At 42.0% G+C, this 21,403-nt stretch overlaps 2 protein-coding genes across 44 annotated transcripts in view; one reads left to right on the top strand and one right to left on the bottom strand.

Annotated features, from left to right (window-relative positions):
• Nucleotides 1-8,155, top strand: part of LOC117585114 (regulating synaptic membrane exocytosis protein 2) — a 48,541-nt gene extending 40,386 nt beyond the window's left edge. For 30 of the 40 annotated variants that reach the window (XM_034274414.1, XM_034274411.1, XM_034274400.1 and 27 more), the window contains 3 exons: nt 2,959-3,136; nt 3,200-3,367; nt 3,434-3,758. In XM_034274414.1, the coding sequence (XP_034130305.1) occupies nt 2,959-3,136; nt 3,200-3,367; nt 3,434-3,637 (550 nt within the window). In that variant the 3' untranslated portion in view covers nt 3,638-3,758. Of the gene's footprint in view, nt 1-1,385; nt 1,603-2,958; nt 3,137-3,199; nt 3,368-3,433; nt 3,759-4,169; nt 4,406-4,828; nt 5,036-5,335 lie in introns of those variants that run through there. The other 10 variants (XM_034274422.1, XM_034274397.1, XM_034274427.1 and 7 more) reach the window with 7 other exon arrangements.
• Nucleotides 8,156-9,085: 930 nt separating this feature from the next.
• The window catches only part of LOC117585116 (protein tincar), a 77,258-nt gene continuing 64,940 nt past the window's right edge, over nt 9,086-21,403 (bottom strand). For 2 of the 4 annotated variants that reach the window (XM_034274436.1, XM_034274437.1), the window contains 4 exons: nt 16,685-18,538; nt 15,848-16,277; nt 13,183-13,972; nt 9,086-12,363 (listed from right to left, as the gene is read on the bottom strand). In XM_034274436.1, the coding sequence (XP_034130327.1) occupies nt 11,512-12,363; nt 13,183-13,972; nt 15,848-16,277; nt 16,685-18,538 (3,926 nt within the window). In that variant the 3' untranslated portion in view covers nt 9,086-11,511. The other 2 variants (XM_034274438.1, XM_034274439.1) reach the window with 2 other exon arrangements.

The raw sequence follows: 21,403 nt of genomic DNA, 5'->3' as shown, positions 1-21,403 counted from the left end.
ATGCCTTTACCTTTATACTCGTAACAACTCGTACGCGACATATCCAGCTACCTACTAATCTCTTACAGCCTCCGTAGCTCCTTAACTCTGTATCGCATAATGATATCACAACTCTCGTAAAACTTAGTTACGATTCCCATTTATGTAGCTCGTGGCGTGTCGTGTGCGGTAAGAGTTATCCAACATTGTTCATGCTCGAAGGAGAAAAAAATATAAACTCGTAAGGGTCCCCCACCACCATACACATTTTTCCAACATTATCCAACACTTTGAAGCATGCCCGAGGATATTTAATAAGCTGATATATCCCCATGAGCCCCATGTCAACGAACTAATGTTTATCATCTGTTTCCAACAAGATTTTACTTCAGTTTCATTATACTTTGCGAAATCAATTTGGAAATATTCTATTACATAAAAAATAAAACATATATATATACAGGGAGCTCTGTCACAGAAAGTCAACAGCCATGCCATCCAACAAAACGACAACAATAACAACCAACAACACTCACAAAAGCTCACCACAACAAGAACAACTAACAACAACAACAACAAAACAACAACCAAAGCAGCATTAAGCATCCACCAAAATGAAATCATCTGAGAATTGGCCAAACAAATACAGCAACCAAATTCGCATTACATACAACAAGCGATACCAGTTATACCAAGTGCATCATCAAGTAAATACAACTAGAAGAACACATCCAATGCAAACAAGCAAGCAAATGAAACTCCTTAGGCTGGACCGAGCTGGCGGAGGTCCAAGTTGGGAATCGGTGCAATCAGTTCTTTCAATTGCAAAAGACAAGCTAACAACCAATCAATCACCCTGCAAATAGTAGCCAATGAGTAAATGTTTTAAGTTGCGCCACAATATATAAATATATATATACATATAGGATAATGTATATTTAGTCTATAATGTTATATGTTCTTATACGATATTCAGTTTCTCGTACTTGCTTTATTTGTATTATTACTATTTTTTGTTTTGTACATCTTTGCGTTTGCGTTTAAGACTCTTTTCTGTGGCTTAAATCTGTGTACAGTTATTTCGCTACTTCTTTCGGTGCAGCCAGCTTCGATTACGATTGCGATTACCAATACGATTTCGATATTAGATTCGGTTCCGTTCCGGTTTCCAAGAGCCCAACGTCGATGAGTAGTCCCCAGAGGCAGTAACCAGCGTCGCAATTTCCCTTTACCATGCATTGTTGCTGTTTGTTCGCTTTTGAGTTTCGATAACGATACCGATAACGATAACGTAAAACACCCTTTTGTTGTATATATAACTGTACCATATGCCACCACACATACGAGTAGTATATATCAATATATATCTCAATATATATATGTATAAATATCGTTGTTTCCGACAGAACAAGAGCAGTATCAGGCACAGTATTCAGGCAGCTCGACTAGCTCCGCTAGTCAGCACCATCATAACACACTACCACCACCACATCCATATTATCAACGGCAGTCGCGCGGCTCGGCGGGCAGCATCCAGCGATCGGTGGAGGTGCCGCCGGTGCTCTCAGTGACCCGTTACAGTGCCGGCAGTATACACTCGATATCTAGCTCCGAGGGTTCATCGTAAGTTTTACTACCACCCGTTCGAACGTTCGGGCATTCAGCCGTTAGCGATAACGATTTACGATTAACGATAGCAATTAAATTACAATTTCCAAACAACAACCAACAAAAATATCTACATATTAAGAAATTGACAAAAAAACTCTCCTCTCCATCTGTTTCTCTCTCTGTCAACTCTGCCTGTGCCTCTTCTCTATCTCTCTCTGTGTGATTCTCTCTCTCTCTCTCTCCTTTACACTGTCCAACTTTAATGACTTAAACTGTTTTTCGATTGGCTTTTGTATATGGTAATCTATGTCGCGTTCCTTAACTATAATTTTGACTCTTACTTTAACACTCTCTCTCTTCATCTCTCTGTCTCTGCCTTCCCTTTTTTTGCCGTCATCTTAATTGTTGTCTATGTGAGCCTTGAACGCGTTGAAAGCGACAGCCTGCATTTTTCCGTATAACCCTTCTACTATATTTTCTCTTAAATGTATTTCCACGTAATTTTTGCTTCAGTTTCATTTCGATTCTCTTCCACTTCTTTGTGTATTTTTCTTGTGTAAACACGTGATTTTCAGTATTGATTTATGCTTTTTATTTTGCAGCAATATCTACTACCTATATATATATATGTATATGTATATAAGAAAGTTATTCTCACCTCTCGATGTGTGTGTGTGTATATAAAAGACAAATGTCGAGTACTTAGAGTACAATTTAGACCTAGGCACCTAGACCTCTCCAGCACTGTGGCTCTTTTTATAGGGTACTTGCCCACCCAACTCTTCTCCCTAACAAAGAATAATTCAATAGACCACTACCATAGTATATATCTTCCAATTCTTGGGGAAGATCGTATAGACACGCATCATCTAAGCGACTCCGACTCCCAGCTAGTTTTAGTACCTTCTTCTCTCTCTCTCTCTCTCTGTGCACCTTTGCTCCTGGGAACGCTACGAACGCTTGCATGCCACCATCTCGAATTGCGATCTGTGACTTTTTCTCTCTCTGTCTGTCTCTCCTTTTGCACCGCCACAACCGCCTGTCACCCAATAACCACCCAAACACTCGATCATTTCAGTCCACAAACAGATGCAGTCGCAACCACCAAAAAATACCAATCCACCAACAAACTACAACTACATTTAACTGTCTTTCTACAACTCCCTGTGTATAAGAGTTATTTCTTTCTTGAAAAATTAGTTGTGAATTATTATGATCTCTTATTTAAATGATCTCCAACTGAGAGAGAGGTTTACCCTCTAGCTAATCCAATAGAATTGAAGCACCACTATGATGCAATACTAATCCTAATACTCTTTACACAACTCCCATTCTGCGTCATACCCTCGTCCCCACTGAAACATGCAGATTCTCTCCCTCGTTGCGCAATGATGGAGCCCTCAATGAGTTTGTCGAGGGCCTGGGACCAGGACAACTGGTGGGTCGCCAAGTGCTGGGTGCACCCTCACTGGGCGACATTCAGCTATCGATGTGCCATCAAAAAGGCTTTCTAGAGGTGGAGGTCATACGAGCCAGAGGTTTGACGGTACGTTCAACATAATTCAAACCAGGGAAAATACATATAATAAATTATCTGTTCTCTGTGTAGCAAAAACCCTCATCGAAGATGCTGCCCGCACCGTATGTAAAGGTGTATCTGGTCTCGGGCAAGAACTGTGTAGACAAGATGAAGACTTCGACGGCGCGTCGCACCCTGGATCCACTCTATCAGCAGCAGTTGGTGTTCAAGCACTCCTATGCTGGTTGCATACTCCAGGCGAGACTCTTTGAAATATATTTTGAAATCAATTTTCAATTAACACTAATCGTTTGTCTCTTTTAGATAACCGTTTGGGGCGACTACGGGCGCATCGAGAAGAAAGTGTTTATGGGCGTTGCTCAGATAATGCTTGATGATCTGAATCTGTCGAATATCGTGATCGGCTGGTACAAGCTCTTTGGCACCACCTCACTGGTCAGTTGTTCTACTGTAGGTTTAGGCTCTAGGCGCTCATCGTTAGCCTCACTCGATTCACTCAAACTCTAGGACTTAGCGATATGTCTGCGAACTAAATTCGAAACGTACAAATACCAAATGAAACTTAGCTAGAACTTGCACTAGCAAGTGGCCACAAAAACAAAACACTTGCATTATTTAATATTTATATTACACTTACACACACACACACATACACATACACATACACATACACAATATATATTTAATATATGTATTTGCATACGTATGTCTCGACATTGAGTTCCGTATTGACCGTAATGTAAAACTAATTTACCAACCAACATTTAATCAGCCAACTAAAATTAAAAAATTTGTAGAGTAGTCAAAACCACAAAAAACAACAACAAAAAACACCTGTAAAATCAGCAGACCAAAATCAAGCGAATTGGTTTGATACGCGCTTAACGAAGCAACTTAAAATAATATCGATAAAACAGTAAACATCTCAAATGCATTTGTTTTTAGTTAGCAAAAATATAGTTACATACCTATAAATATAATAATGACACAGACACACGCACACCTGTAAATGAAACGCTTGTTATATTCACACACACAGACACCGAAACACCCACAACCACCACAACCATGAGGCCAACAACAACAACAACCACAACAACATCAAGATCCACAACAACAGCAATTTGCATTGTATGCTGAAAAGCTGAAATGAACAATGAAATGTTGAATATGAATATGAATATATAAATATATATCCTATCTCGCAAAAAGTCACCATAAATCTACTGTTACTACAACGTAGCTTTCACATAGACTCGTTCAATACTCATATAGGTATGTTTCTCTATCCCCGAACTACCCCCAATCACAAACAAAAATCAATCCAAATATTCGTAGAAACTCACATTCTCACACACACATTTTGTTAAGCATTTTTTTAGTGCATGCCTCGTAGATGATTAAACAAGAAAATATATTAAATATATATATTCTCCATACAACTATCATTTGTTAGCCACAAGCGAATGGTCAGTAAAGTGCTGCATCATTTCTTACAAAAACACACACAATAACCATAATACTTTTTACATATATAAAATGGCAAATCTTGGCTAACACACAATATAATACTCACGATAAATTAGCTTTCGCCTAGGCTAGCTCTATCTTAACAACTAATATTCTTTAACGAAAACAAAGTTCAACAAGTTCTTCTATAAAAACACCTTAAATTAAATTTTAAAACCACCACACCAGGGTCGTCCGATTGTTTGGGCCGGTGAATCAGTCATAATGGAGGAGCCGGGTGAATAACACTTTTCAACACAAACAACACCATGACCAACAACAAGAAAAACAACAACAACAACTACTACAACAACAACCAACACCACAACGAAAACACTTTAAGCACCCAAGCACAATTCCAATACCAAAAGCGAACTTAAAACTGAACTGAATTCAGTAAGTGAATAAATCAACAAATTCAATAAACTGGCGTCTCCTGCTTACAACACTCTCTAGCGCGCTAGTCCACACACACACACACACACACGCATTCTGCCACATTTGCCATTTTACAGCACACTGCAGCAGAAACAAAATAAACCCAATCAAAAAAGAAAACAAAACTATAAATAAACCCAATTAACAAATATCCAAACAAAAAAAACAAAAAACAATTAAAAGCTAATAGAAATATTCCTACATTTAGGAGCAACTGTGACTAATATATTTGTGATTATTTTTCCCCAATTCTTACAGTAACCCTTGCAAAGAGCTGCCAGCCAGGCAGCCAAATAGCAAAGGACCAAGGTCAGCCTGCAGCAGCGGAAGCAACGCGGCCGCCGCCCGATGATACCCATACGTCATGTTGCTGGCCTAAGCTAAGTCCAAAATCGGAATTTTTTCTATTCTACAACCAATGGAGAGGGAGATTTTCAAAGAAAAATTAAGAAAAAAACACGACAAAAAACGATGAAAGAGAAAAAAATATCTAATTTTTGTATGTCATGAAAACAAATGCATTTAACGAACCGAGAACCGAGAACCGAGAACACAAGAGCAGAGCAGTAAAATGATTAAAACTATGGAAAACCCAGATACAAGATAGATATATATATATACGAGTACATATATATACATACATTTACACAAACATACATACATATATATAATGGATAACATATGACAAAAAAAAGGATACTTGTAAATTATGCATATTTAAATTAATTTTTACTACACACCTAAGATCACTATTATTTTCGTAATACGATTACTACGATTATTATTACCTAAAAAAACTATTATTGATAATCGAGAGTTAAAAGAGGAGCAGAAAAAACCAATAACCAAAGAGAGAAGAGATAGTAAGAAGAGAATGTGCTGTCAGACATGCCTAAGCCAACGCTTAAGCTTGAGCAGCGTGTGGAAAGGTGGATATAAAATGTTTATTTAATAATTAGCTAAATCTAAATCGAAAATCTGTAAGTACAATTTATAGATTTTCACAAGATGGCAGTTATTTAAGTATATATACATAAATCTATATATATAGTAAATATATTTACAGATTAAGCAAGCAAAGAACCACTAACACTTAAATAAGCCTAACTTACGATTAAACCTAAACTTAAAGTTAAAGTTTAAGGTTTGGGTAACTACAAATGAAATGGGAGATTAATTCTAGAGATGTATGAGATGATGATATGTGTATTAATCGAACAACAACAACCACAAATATTTACCAAGCGAGAGATGAGCAAGTTTAACTTAATACAAATTCTCAACTTAAGCTGTACATAGAATCGATCCACACACACCCACACACTTACACTTTGAATATACACACACAACATCCGGACTTTCGATTGTCGATTGTCGTGATCTTTATAGGCTTTATAGATATTATTTAGCTCTACGCTCCGGCAAAAACTCCACAGCAAACCCCAAAATGTGCGAGTTTTTGCTGGCTAGCGATGGGCCCACAGCTATGTATTCATATAATTTTAACTAGATCAAATGAGAGGACAACTCTCTCTCTCACACACACACACACACACACACACACACACAAACACTCTCTCTATCTCTCTCTCGATATATAGACACATACTACTATATACTATCAAGCGATTTTGTTGTAGCTGCCCGCGCTTCACCTTTATCACGCTTCTAGAGAATCGCTATAGACTCCGTTTGCGCCGACTCGGTTCCAATCAAACTTGCCTCTAACAAACGCAAAAAAACGCATCAAGTACCTTCAAGTTAATAGTGTGAGCTGTAAAAATCGTTACCTGCTTGCCAAAGACACATTACATTAACAAACATAAACACATAGCGTCGTAACACATTAGCATAAATGGAAAACAGTAATAGGAAAAATTGATGGGAAGAAGGAAAGAAAAACCAAAGATAGTTTGCAATTTAATATTATCTACATTTTAGTTTGAGAGTTGTTCTATTGGTGTTCTTTTGGTGCAACATTTTGCAATGCATTCCTAGGAGGAGGAGCACTGGACTCCGCAATTGGTTCACTTTTAAGGAAACATATCACAGGCCTGGCACAGAGACAGAGTGATGGATGGGAGCAGTTTACTTTTATACATACATACAATATATAGTATACTCGTATTAGGACTATAGTCAATGAAATATTATAATAAATATACGAGAAACGTAGCTATTGTTCCTATCCAGTTATGTAATGTTCGTAATGTTCTTTTTTGCTTTCACTCATGGCTACGGATATTGATTTGAACCTTTCCGTCCATTCATTCAGCTTTCAACAAACACACAACAAGATAAAGTTAAATATATAAAATACATTGATAGGTGCATATCCATCCAAGCAGCTGCAGCTTCCTATATCAGAATTACGACAACTACACAGATACGTAAAGAATTTGCCAAACTACCCCAGAAAGAATGCATTCAAAATGTTGCCACAACAAGAACTTGGAAATGCCACACATTAAACGAAAAGTCAGAAGATGAAGATGAAGAAAAGAGAAGAAAAAAATCAACTACCAGCGAGGTTTCCAGCAACTAATTATACGATATATAAATCAGAGATACATACATGAAAAAAAACATACAGACATTATAGATTATCAGATTTGTACACTCCACTCCGAAAGTCACGAACTTCATACGAACTTTTCTATGATAAAAACTCTCTCTCTATCTCTATCTTTATCTTTGTATTGTTTCCACTTTTGCTCTCCTTCAGCAAACATTCGAAGATGCTTTAATTAATCAGCAAATCAACAAAGAATATGAACAGAAAGTGCAACAAACAGCGGCAAGAGCCGTAGTTGAAGTGCTCCTTCCGTTTGCAATTGGAATAAGACCAAATTTTCTAGAGAAATAATTAGTTAAGATACTCTTTCGGAAAGGGCATTTCCTTCGTTGAGACATAGATGAAAATTCTTATTAGAATTCCTCTAGAATTCGTTACATTTAAGTCACACAAAGGACAAAAGCATATAGAAAATGTTACTGAAGCAAATGAAGCAAAGATATATTACGGCAAGTTATTTCAAAGGGCAAACCAAAAAAAACAAGAAACAAAACAAAACAAAAATGCTATCTACACAACAACCACAAGAACAACAGAAGAATATATCATTTATTGCAAATGTTGAACACAAAATTTGATTAGGAGGCAGGGGCCAGCGCTCGCTGGGCGCTCTGGATACCTTGTATTGTATTTTAATATCTCGACAACAATCGAAGGTCGAGAAACGACAATAAACTGTGAAAAGAATATGTAAAAAACAAAAACCAAAAAAAACAAAAAACTAAAATTATATTATTAACAAGATTTGCAGAGAAGGGCATTATTAATATTGATGAACACACAGAAACTTGAAACTTGTGTAAAACTAACAACTAAAGAGAAACTTTAATGAAAAGCAACATTTAAATAACAAAACAAAGGAAAATTCATTAAAAATTGTTTTCTAATAAAGCAGAAAATGGAGTTTCATTTCCCCCAGGTAAGAAAACTCTCAGATTGTTTTGGGGTTTCACATAAAGCGGTGGTATTTCTTTATTTACCATTGATAAACCATTTAATCCATATGTAGTATGTATAAATAATTTAAACATTTATGCATTTATTAATTTATCATGTTAAATATATTTTTAGATGCGTTTATCCGTGTGGTGTGCCATATCGGGTATTGGGTTTAACCTTACTATCATTTACAAGTTTCGCTCGCTTATACAAAAAATCTGACCCATGATATACGTAATAATTAAATTGGTGTAATTTGTTCTTTTATGCAATACTTAGTACTTTTACTTATTTTTTGTTGGGTATTTCTTTTGAATTAACTTTTAAGTGAATTATGAAATTATGTTACAAAAGTTTCTCGTTTGCTTAAACGTTGCTAACACGTTTATTTTAGTGCGTTTCTCAAAGGAACCAAAGTTAAAGACGACATTCTAAACTATATTTATGGCCTATCCTCTATCGTATCAATGCATGGGATTTCTACAGTTGTATTTGGGGTCTCTTGTTTAGGTTCTGGTGTAGTTGAGTGCCTTTCAAATTGTTGTATAACACTAATCAGTCTTTATAACGAAAATAAATACGATCGAATTCTCTACCATGATGGTGCTCGCGTGCTGTCTAAGGATTATCTTTAACAATTATTTAATCTTTCCTCCTTGACCAGATTTCCAGGAATGTTGTCGACATAACCATTGGCAATCCACTAGAGATACGCTTATACGTTTCGTATACGAAACGATAGTGCCGAGTGGAGGTCCTTAGCAAAATTAATATCTGGCGGCAAACATACTCGCGATCACGAGAGGTGTGCCACGGTCAGATCGGAAAGGAAGATTGGGCACAAAGAGGGAGATTGGAGTTTGGATTATGACATGGAAAAAGTCCTTGAGCCTTTCGAGCCACGAATAATTTTTAATATTGTATTTCGTTATTTGTTGCACAATAAAAGTTGTTTCTATTGCTGTACAACAAAAGCTTTATCTGATGGTGTTACAATTGTAACGCTCAAAACCAAGTATTTCCAATTTATTAATTTGCTGGATACCAAGCGAATTTATTTTTAAATAATAGCATACTTTTGGGGGTTAGACCATACGGTTGCATTATTTTGCTACTTCGCGATCGCAAAAAAGTGTAGCATGCTTTTAGTTGCAACTGAATTAAGAATCCGTTTCATAGCAGCCAGTTCTTGACACGATGAAAAAAATAAGAACCAGTTACCTTCTGCCGATTTCAACCTGGTATCTCGGTCTACCTTCTTTTCAGTCCTTCGTCTTCTTTTCAGGCTATTTATGAGCCAATCTGAACGTGGCATGTATTTTAGTGATCCAGAGGACCTGCCAATTCACTGGCAGAATTACAGCAGATGAAGAAGATCCCTATGAACGATCAGGAATATTTTTCCCTCTCAAAATTATTTAATTTTCTCCGCTATTCGTGGGCCAATCCAAACAAGCCATGGCTTCCCGTCAACACAAAAATGTCCTTACCAAGGATATTGGTTACCTCAGTGAAACAAAATTCATTTGCTAATTGTGGGAACTTCTTGGCGCTCCACGCCTCCTTGTGAGAGAGTCTTTAACAGGGAGGAAGGATCCGAAGCACGTATAAGCTCGCATTCGAGTTCTGCTCAAAGATAAAATTGATGTGTGTGGCAGTGTATCACTATCGCTAATCCTTGCTACGCGAGAATGAACCTTTGGCCAAGAACTAAAACAAATCTATGCACTTGAAGCAGTGTGTCTGTGTGCAGGAGTCCAACGTGGAAAGTCTTAAGTGTTTTGCGTGTGTGCATGGGCATGGGAGATATGTATGTGTGTATGGGGTCGTGGCTAGTAAGTAGTAGCAGTATATCATTTAGTATCATACATTAAATAATAGTATTCATATTGTCGCTTTGTTACATTACATTTTACATTCATCTTAAACGTTAAGCATTGAGAGACCATAGAAAATACTCGCACATATATTTGTTTGTGCATGCAGAAGCCTTGCTGGGGTGTCCACTATATCCGACTAGCTGAAGCTTGGCTAGTTAGTGCCATTACATTGGTTTAGCCATTTTACAATACAATTACTAATCCTTACAATACCGAAAAAAACCATACAATTGCTGCTTAAATTCGTATGCCTTTTGTTCCGCCTTCCATGTGTGCGTGTTTTGTGTCTAGTCTGTGTTAGAAATTGCTTAGGGGGGAAAAATACTTTCGAGTGCTTGCACATGATCAAGTTATGATATTTGTTGCTTCTGTTTAGAGTAATGCATAAGATATAAGGGGGTGGAGAGAGTCTTACAGTTAGCTATAGATATTTTTCCATTCATATATGATATGATAAACTTTAGTTTACATTGATTACCTTAAACACAATTAGCTTATTATCTTACACATTGTATACGAGCATAGCCATGTATAAATATATATAATGTAGATATAGATATAAATATAAATAGATTTAGTTTTGGATTTGGATTTGTTGTAGATGCATGAAGATATATAGTATGGATCGTACATTTAGTGGTTTTCATTGCGTGGGCATTTTGTCATCATGATCATCATCATCAGCTACGACTGAGAGTGGGATTTGTGTTGCTACAAAATTATCTCGTTCGATCCCTATCGTGTAGTAGTCATCTTTTGTTTTAGGCAAAGCAATTGAAAAATGTAAATGAATATATAATATATTCTCGTGTGTACCCAAATCGGAACTCGTTCTCCAGCCGATCTCGAGTGCATTTCATTTGGAAGTTTAGTGGATTAGTGGTGTGGCTTCTCTTGGGTACGACGCTGTACAAAAAACCGAGAGGCGAACTTAGAAGAGTATGGGGTTCACGGATACATTTAGGGGTAGGGTCCTAAGCTACTACAGTACTACGCAAAACTGAGTAAATGGTACATAGATGGTGCTTGGAGCTTGTAGCCTAATGCAGCTGGGCCGTCACATAGAGTCCACAGTCCTGATCGGAGGCCATCGAGTAGTTGGCCGAGTCGCGATCCTCGGGTATGGTGGGATGCGTCTCGTGGGGCAGCTTGGCAAAGGCATGATGTCCGGCGCCGTAGCCCAAGTGGCCGTACGGCGACTCGGCTGCCTTGGTCATGTGCGGCAGGCGTCGCAGGAAGTGCGGATTCGAGTAGCGTACGCCGTTCGGTAGTGTTGTGTGCGGCGCCTGCATTGCCTGACCATTGCCCAGGGCCACTGCAGCGTTGGCATAGTGAATGCCAATGCCGGACGTCTTGAAGCTGGTGACCTGCGACGGCGGCGGCGGTATGCCCCCTCCCATGGATGTGGTCATGGCCGAGGTGGAGGCATAGCCGCCGTTGGCCGTGTTGCCGGCAAGCTGCTGGCTGTGGCAGCCCACCGGCAATGGCATCGTGCTGCAGTGGGCCGTGTAATCAAATTTCTGCTCCGGTGCAGTGCGCTGCATCGGCAGCGTGGCACTGTTCATTCCGGTAGCTGTGTTGAGCGAGGCTGCGGGATCGGCATTGAAGCTGGACATGCGCATGTTGGTGCAGCGGCCGTAGGGCTCCTCCTGGATGGGCGGCTGTGGTGGACGTGGCGGCGGCTTGCAGCTGGCCCTTGGTCTGATGATGACTTCCAGCTCACGCTCTTCGCCCGAGTGCACGCCGCTCGAGGACTCGGAGGGTGCGCGCTCTGGCGGCGAGGTGGTGGTGCTCTCCGTGATCGAGGTGGTGTCACTGCGTGGCGTCAGAGCCTCATTGGGTACGCCCGAGTCGGCGCGACGCAGGCAACGGGATGTGGAACTGGAGGCAATCTGGTTGGACGCAGGATAGAGACAGAAAGAGAGTCGGGAATCAGTGAAAGTGGCTAAGGAGTCGGCTATCGGATAATGAATGATGAGGATGGGTGTGGTGTGGTACGGTATGGGGTTCTGTGTGTGTTCAGTTCTGCCGTGTCTGCAAGTGAAAACAAAATCAAATCAAATCAGGCGGCAGTCTAAGGGGTAGTCTGGGCAAACCCCTACCGCAGGGTTCTGCACCATCCATCAATCCGTGCACTAGCCCGTGCACTAATACGTACGCTCCCTACACATGCCCCATGTCCCTCTGCTCTGTCTGTGGCCCTGGCACTGATTTATGCTGTCTCATAACAGCAAACATAAATCTCCTGCATCGCTCGCCTGCACTCTGCCTTTGCTCCAGGGGCGTGACATGCTACACGCCCCAGAACATGGGCCACGCGTCGCGTCTGTGGTTCCTGATACTCCCCTTGACTCCCTCCAAATCCACTATGTAAATCACAAACAAGAACATGAAATTATCCAGGGTGCACATATACAATTTACAGCGAAAATGTATTACTCTAGCGGAACTATTGGTTGTGGAGTGCATCTAAAATATGTATTAAAACTATTGGACTTTCCCTTGAGGCAATACATTTGATGATAGAATCAATCGTTCATCTACAATAAATTCTTCTATAAATTCCAAAACAAACTCTAATGTTACATTTCTTAAATGCTCTCAAATCTGTTTCCTATTCTCCCCATTTCTTGCAGACTTTCTGCCACAATCTTGGCCATAAGTTATCCTACACATTTCAACGCCCACTTCGCTTCTTCTTGTCCACTTACATGCGCTTCATTTGTGTGTACGGCAACCGTGACGGGTGCCAAGGGACTGACTAGATGCATTTGATTGCCTTGCTGCTGCTGCTGCTGTAGAGGATGATGTGGCGGCGGCAGCGGCTTCTGTGGCTGCAGCGGCTGCTGTAGATGCTGCTGTAGATGCGACTTCTGATGATGCTCGGGCGACAATTGCATTATCTCGGGCATGGCTTGAGGCGCACGTCCAAACGGACCGTGATGGGGCTGCAGCGCCGGTGGCTGTGGCATGGGTGCACCCTTGACGGGCAATGGCGGCGGTGGTGGCGGTGCTGCCGTCGGCTGTGGCGGCTCTAGATCTCTGGTCGAGGCATATGTAATGCTATCGTCACGCACGCAGGCCAACAGCTTGCCCTCCTCCGAGATGTTGTCATCGCTGATGCCGCCCAGTCCGCTGAGGTTCGCATAGTCGTGGGGATGTCCATGGGCAAATTGAGGATGTGGATGCTGGTGGTGCTGCTGTTGTTGTCTCTGCTGCTGTTGTTGCTGTTGCTGGTGGTTGGTTGGAGGTGGCGGTGGCAGCTCATCGTATTCCGACAGGTGGAGCAGACTAACGCCCACCGATGACGATGAAATGCTTCCACCACCGGCTGAACCAACACACGCACCAGCAGCACCCAAGCCCAGACCACTCTTCATGCTGCCCATGGTGATGCCCACAACGGCGCCAGCAGTGGCTGCCCTTAGTGTCGCGTACTCGCCGTCGTCAATTTCCCCCGCAGCACTGGCAAAACATATCGAGGCTCCACGGCTCGTATGGCTGGATGGGCAAGTAATTGAATCATTGGGTTACTGATAAAGGTTTAGGTTTAGGTTAAAAGAAAGTGTGTGTGGATTGTTGCTTCATGTTGTTGCTTTGGGCTTGTTGCTCAACTAGGGAGAAGAACTGTTCAAAGAGCCTTTGAAAAATTAAGGAGCTTTCATGGATCTAAGTTTGAAGAGTTTGTAGTCTCTTCAGCTATAAACATGCAAGGAAATAAAGATGTCTAAGGTATACAAAACTCTAAATTTATCTGGAAATGCATCTAAGTGGAGCTTACTTAGGGATTGATTTGTTCTTCCCTTTCTTAATCACTTTTAGCTCGCCTTAAGTCTTACTCTTCTTGGTTCTTTGTCTCTTATCGCTTGCCTTTCTTTTTACAAATTTAGCGCGTCATACAGCAGCGCTCCTCGACATGTTTGGCTTAGCTACCTCGCTACAAGCTCCATTTTGGCACACTTGTTGCAGTCATTGATAATAATTATACTAATTTGTATCCTCTATTAACATAAACTCCTATTTATTCCAGTGATTCTTCATCAAACTTATAAATTTTGCAACTTTTTCTATACTTTATGAACCCTTTAAAGTCTAAACTTCTCTACGTTTTTTATTGAAAAATAATTGCTCCCAATTGAAGCAACAATTAGTTCGATTCGTTGCCCTTTTGTGTGGTCGCAAAAAGCGCCTTTCCTCTCCTCTCTTTTTTGTGTTAGTTTAATGGTTTCGTTTTCCAGTTAGTTAAACAATTTACTAAACACAACGAAAACAACAACAGAAGCAACAACATCAACACACCATTCAATATTTTGAATGTAGTTCTTAGTATTTGTTAATTGAAATAAACTTCTCTCCCACATCATCATCATCATCATCATCATCACACACTCAATTAGCTAGAGTTAGTAGTAATTAAGTTCTAGATAAATCATTAAAACAATTTCAAAAATGAAAATCACAAAAGAATCTCTTCGTATAGATAGATACATATATATAAAAAACAGGCGACAAGCGGAACAAAAATAGTTTCTCTTCATCATCATCATCGTCATTTATCAACATCCTTCATCCTCTACACATACAATACATCTACATATACATATCTACATATATGTATACATACGCGTATGTATAAAATGATTCATTTATATGGGTGCTGTAGATGTAGATTATTTATAAATCGTTTTTAGTATGAACAAATCAGTCATTTTAGTTTTTAATTGATGGACAAACACAAAAGTTTTAAAATGAAATAACACAGAGAAGAACAAAACTTAAACACATAATTACGAGCGTCAAATGCATCGAAATGAATAGGAAAAAGTGCTGGATAAATGTGGTGGCGTACGAATTTTGGTGTTGCAAAACGCTGCACTAATGACAACTAGTGTTGGGCAATTAGTTTTTTAATTGGATTTTTGCATAATGAGGAGAGAGACACGTGCAGCAACAGGAATACAATCCACACACAGAGAGACACACTGAAAACCGAAAACAAATGGAACATGAAAATGGAAATGAAAATGGTCTGGAAATGGTAGAATGAAACACAAAAATTCGCATAACGAACAAAATTGAAAATTCCTGAAAATTGTGCATCGGTAATGGAAGGAGTTTTGGGTAGGAGTTGGTGTCGGCTGTGGGCGTGTGTGTGGTTATCTGTGTATGTATTTGTGTGTGTGTGTGTGTTGGGAATGTGAATTTGAAAAGTGCAGTGTGGACAAAAACTAAATGAAACTAGATGCTAAGAGTTAATAGAACAAAACGGACAAATATTTGGAGAGCTGCCGAGCTCTGCTCTCTTTTTTTTCTCCCGCACAAATGCTTTTGGTATTATTTTTACTTTTGGTTTGTAACTAAAAAACGATTTTTTACCGCTTGCCATCAGTTTGTTCTTGGTCACCAATTAGTAGGACATCATCAGACGTACTCGTAACTTCATTGAAGGTGACCTTCAGCTTGGGCGAACTTGGCGTTAACTTTGGCCAATAAATGTCCTCCTGTGCGGCCAGACCCATGCCCATGCCCATGCCCAGCTCCGTGCTGGTCGCCGTACTCATCATATCCGGCTTTGAGCTGGAATCATTGCCGCCATTCATGGTCGTGCTGGTGGAGTTGCCACCGCTGCTCGAATTACTGCCCGTACGCTGGCCACTGGACATGAGCAGGGGCTGAGCACTCGCCTTGTTCAGCAATCCCCCATAAGTGTTGTCCATCGGCGGCAGCTTGAAGTGCCAGCGACGTTTGATCGTCAGACACAGCCAGACGACAATCCACAGCAACAGATGTGTGACACCAATGAGTGCTGCAGCTCCAATTTGTATTCCAATCCAAGGGCAGTGCATAAGGAAAAGACAGAAAGTAAGAACAGATGAATGGAAATCCAATATTAAGATTAAGGCAAAGCGAATGACAAGTTAATTGGACAGCAGTTCGAGTGCGACACTCGATAGCCCTTTGCCTTTGCCTTTGCCTTTGCCTTTGCCCCTCGCTGTTGGGGGCGATTAACGTTGTAGCCACATAACAGTTGTACGCTAATTGGCTCAGGGGTTACAGGCCAGGCCAACAGACAGACAGACAGACAGACAGCCAGAACCGCAGACAGGCAGGCAGGGTTCAGGGTGTTATTTAACATGGTTTTGTGGTGCGGTTAGGCCAACCAATTAATACATTTAAACATATCAAATCAAACGATTCTCTCTTTTCGCTCACCTGCCAAAAATGTTGGACAATGCAAATTATTCTTGTAGGTGGCACTCAGATCGTTGAGCAGCGGCGCCTTCACCACAGCCAGTGCCAGCACAAAGCACAAGGAGGCGCAGTGAGCAAAGTAAATCCAAGTCTCGTTGGCTTTCAGCGTGATTATCGAGCGATCCCTCATGCGTGTGGCCAAGCGTCCATGTCCATACAGATACATGACCATCGAGGAGGCCAGCACCAGCGCAGTGGCCAGCAGATACAACGCCAGCGTCACAATGGCATTCAGTATGAGTCCAGGCTGATGCACGGGCATTGCCTCCGCATAGATCTGCAGCTTGTACAGATTCGAGACGCCCACATAGCCCAGGATGATATCCAAAGCGGCCACAATCATTTGCAGACTAAAGACACAGGCAAAGGACTTTGAGGTGTTCCAGAACACGGCCGGATAGCGCACAGACCAGACGAGTAGAGCGCACAGCAGATTCACAAACTCGGCACTCGGTGGCTGTGCAAAAATGGCCACATCGATGGGCTTGTCGATGCCAAAGAAGAGCTGCAACATTCCGGCAAAGCCATCCAGCCGGACGTAGTCATTGCCGGGCAATGTCGGAGCGGGAGTGGCAGGTGTCAGTGCCGGCACCGATTGAAAGTCTCCCTCCTCCAAATCAAAGTCCTCGCTCTCCTCGGTATCCTCCTCATTCGATTTGGCTACAAACTCACTCGAACTGATGCTGCCTGCACCATCTCCCAGCTGATATTCCGGTTCAATCTCCACTCCTGCCGAACGCTTGCTGATTCTTCGCTTTTGGTTCTTTGGCTTGATGGCGATGATCTTGGAGTTGCTCGACACCGGCGTTGAGGGTATAATGATCTCTGGCAGCACTTCGGGTCGCACGCGATGTATGTTGCTGTCCCGCGTTGTGGTCTCCTCCTGCACCGCTTCCCTCTCCAGCATTGCCTGCTCATGTGATGCCACATGATGGCGACGCGGTGGCTGTTGTTGCTTCTTGTGGTGCTGTTTGTGGTGCTTTCGCGTTTTGCTGTGATGATGATGCTGTGGCTGCTTGCTGGCTGTTGCTATTGCTGCTCCTCTCGTTGTTGTTGCTTTGGTTGTTGCTCTTGTTGTGGTTGTTGTTGCTGGTGTTGTAGTGGTGCTGCTGGTTGTTGTTGTTGTGCTGCTTGTTGTTGGCTCCTCAGTTGTGGTTGATCTGCCCTTTCCCAGTGTGCCCAATGTCTGCCAATTTTCGATGCTCAACTTGTTGCTGTCTTCGCTGGCGCTGGCGCTGGCGCTCCCACTGCTTGTTGTTGTCGTGGTTTTCGTCAGAAACTCATCAAAATCAGGCAGTATAACAGTGCCCTGCTCCGGCTCTTCGTCCTCATCGAGCACACCAATCTCCTCCTCGTCCTCGTTGTTGTCTTCGTCCCCATGGATGGCCTCTTCGAGCTCTTGTCGCTCCTCCTCATCAATATCTTGATTAATTAAATCGGGCACTTCAAAGTATTTGCCAGCATTAAATTTTTTGTATTTGGTTGTCGCCTTGGACGTCGTTGTCGTTGTCTTCGCCGACGCCTTCTGTCTGCCTTCTGCTTGGGGTCGTAGCTCGAACAAGTTGTTATTGCCTGCGCCCATGCCCCCCCGCATGGCCGTGAACATGGTGTCGTTGTAGTAGTCCTCTTCGTCCTCGAGACTAACACCATTTGCTGTGGTCATGTTCAAAGTCTGCTGTGGATGCTGCTCCTGCTCCTGCTCCTGCTCCTGTTGATGATAGTGCTTGGGCAGCGCTGTTGGTCCCACCACCGATAGGGCCATCAAATTGCGTCGATTGATAACAACAAAGTCCATTTCAGTGGCCCAAATTTGTTCTACAAAAGATAGAGAGAGAAAGAGAGAAGGAGTGTGAGAGGGAGTGTGTTATGGATGAAGCCAAAAGGGAGCCACTGCCTTGATTGATGGCTGCTCAAGTATATGGAATTAATTGCTTTGAACTCGAGCGCATCCTTCGGCATCGTTGCTCTGTCTCCCCGCATCTCTAATTGGAATACATCACGCAGGATTACATGTAAAGCACCTGTTAAGGATACACACACACACACACACACACACAGACGTAGACACGCTTACGGCTGCTTGGGCAGTAAACAAACACACACAAGTCTCCTCTCTGCTGCTGCTGCTGCTCTTCAGCAATCGTTAATTAAATGAGGCATCGTTGGGGAGTGGTTTCACTGCTAATACCTCGCTCCACAACTGATTAATAAACATTGTAGCTATGTGTATCCTGTAGATAGCCAACTAAAGCTCTCTCTCTCTCTCTCACTCTGCTGACTGGCTCGCAATCAAAGGCCCCACCGCCCAAACCCCATCAAGGCACACGCAGAAACCCCAAAAATGGAGCAAAATACAAAGGAGAAATTGTGGCACTGGCCGTAGTCAGAGCCAATGTGCGCACAAAGGATTTGGCCAAGCCAAAGCCAAAAACAAAAAGGCACGAGCAACAGAGCGAAACAGAGCGAAAGTATTGACGTACAAATCCCATTTCCGTTTGCATTCGAATGCTGTGAATGCGAAAACAATGGCCAGAAATAACAGCAAGAGCAACAGCAACAAGAGTCTCAGCTATCCAGCATCCACCATTAGCTGCCACGCCTTCCTCCCCCACTTCCGTTTTGCACAATCGAAGAGCTCTAATTAAACGCGCATTTGCAGCATATGGTGGCAGCAGCAGCTTTCTCTTAGGATCTACATCTGCTTATGGTTTTATCTAGCCATCTATTGGTTAAGCCCCCCCCCACACAGTGGCCGCCTCTAAGCATTCTAATATTGATGTTTATTACGGTCAAGCAGCAACTACGTTCATGGGACTCTGCGATTTATTGGAGTGTGCCGTGGGGGCCTGGAACGCTGTGGCTGCCAGGGGTAACAGCATGGACTCCCACCAGCTCCCTTTCTGTAGTTGCAATCAGGCAAAATGGAGAATAAGCTGAAATCTGAGCTGTACTCCAACATTTCTAATGGTATAAACAAATAGCCATACAAGAATGCAGCAGAATCAAGAGATTATTCCTCCGGCATGCGAAATTCGAGTGGCAAGAACTTATTTCAATCAGGGAACTATTTTCCTTTCTTTTTTTTGCTTAAGCAATACTTGAATTACTTTCTGGCTGAATTTATTGTGCAATTATGCTTGGAATTGCCATGGTTTAAAGTTGTTAAATGAAGTTAAATGAAGAGATATTCCAATTGTAGAATTTGTTGTGGAATATTCTTTGGCATTGCAAAATATATTTTATATTTGATTAAAAATGATTTAAAGTAAATAAATACCACCCAAAAGCTTACAATCTCGTAACATTTGTGTATATAAAATTCCCGCAAACATTTGAGCACCTATCTGTCCTGCCTTCATCCGGCCACTAACCTCTGTCACTTTCCACTCGAAAACTTACTCTAGACAAAACTACAAAAGCTTTTAGTCAGCATTAATGTAACCTATTAGCTAAGAAGCTGAGTTGGAAATGCTCACAGGCTCACAGGCTCTTAGGCCAACGTTGTGCATTGAGAGGCAATCAGGCATAAATGAATCCTGTTGACAGGTTGCCAATCCCAGTGGTGACACTGGCAATTGATTAAGGCGGCAAAAGAGAAACCCTACAAGATGTGTCCCTACTCTTCCTTGTACCTTTCTCGGCTGTCTGCTGGCTGCTGTCTCTTGTCTAATCCCTTATTAAATCCTACTTCAGAGCCCACGAACATTTTTGTTTGTCTTGGTGCGGAGAAATTTCGAAAGCTCGCTAATTAGTTTGCTTTATGATGTCGTTTATTGCATATCCTTTGAGAATGTAAGCACCACGCCCACTTCTAAGGCTGCTTCTTTAGGGCATTCATGGCTTGTCCTAGTTAATAAAGCAAAGACCGAAAGCAGTGGGAAATTTGCCAAGTTAACACTTTCATAAAATTATTTATTAGTCTGTGGGAATATTTCCTTAAAGGACACTGTTCTGCCCAGCGGGCAGTCAGTTGTGGGAAATAAAAGAAAGTCCTCAAAATGGGAATTGCCAAACAAATATTAAAGACAATGGCCAGGCAGAGCCGAGAGACTGAGGCGGGATTACAACAATGGATGCCATAATAATATGTCGTTGCCGTTGGTGTCGTTCCTTGAGGAGAATGGCAGCAGCGGGAGCGCTGGGGACGGTGGCAAGTGTCTCGTAAAACCGACAACACCGAAAATCTCAAGATTAACCCGAAGGCAGCAGCGCACACTCTGCTCTCCCCTACTTTGACTCTGCTGCCGCCGCCACCTCCTTGATTATGGCAATGACAATAACACCAACGAGAATGAGCGGCCGAGCAAGGAGCAGCGAGACTGCGAGGCAGCTTCAAGGATAAACGTAATGAAAATGCGCAAATCCAACTCGGGCAACGCCCACAAACTGAGTCTCAGGCTGCTCCCCCGATGGAATCTGCTGCCAGCAAAAGGAGGGACTTCCCGCTGCGGTAATAGTTGCGATAAGACGACGAACAGGATGGGGGTTTCCCTTTTCCCTTCAACCCCAAAAGCTTGCTCGCTCGTTAAGTCTTTAGCATGAATAATGATAAGTTTCAGGGGCTCGGGCCAAGAGCCGATATGCCCAGAGACAAGGCACGAACCAACGAACCACAGCGAACCGACGACCTACGGCCGGGGCTCAACGTCTTTAGCCACTTCCGGAGGACCAGGACCACCA

The sequence above is a fragment of the Drosophila guanche genome, unplaced genomic scaffold, assembly GCF_900245975.1.
Source record: "Drosophila guanche unplaced genomic scaffold, DGUA_6, whole genome shotgun sequence".
In the NCBI taxonomy this organism is placed as follows: domain Eukaryota; kingdom Metazoa; phylum Arthropoda; class Insecta; order Diptera; family Drosophilidae; genus Drosophila; species Drosophila guanche.
This window is presented reverse-complemented; position numbering and strand designations above follow the sequence as displayed.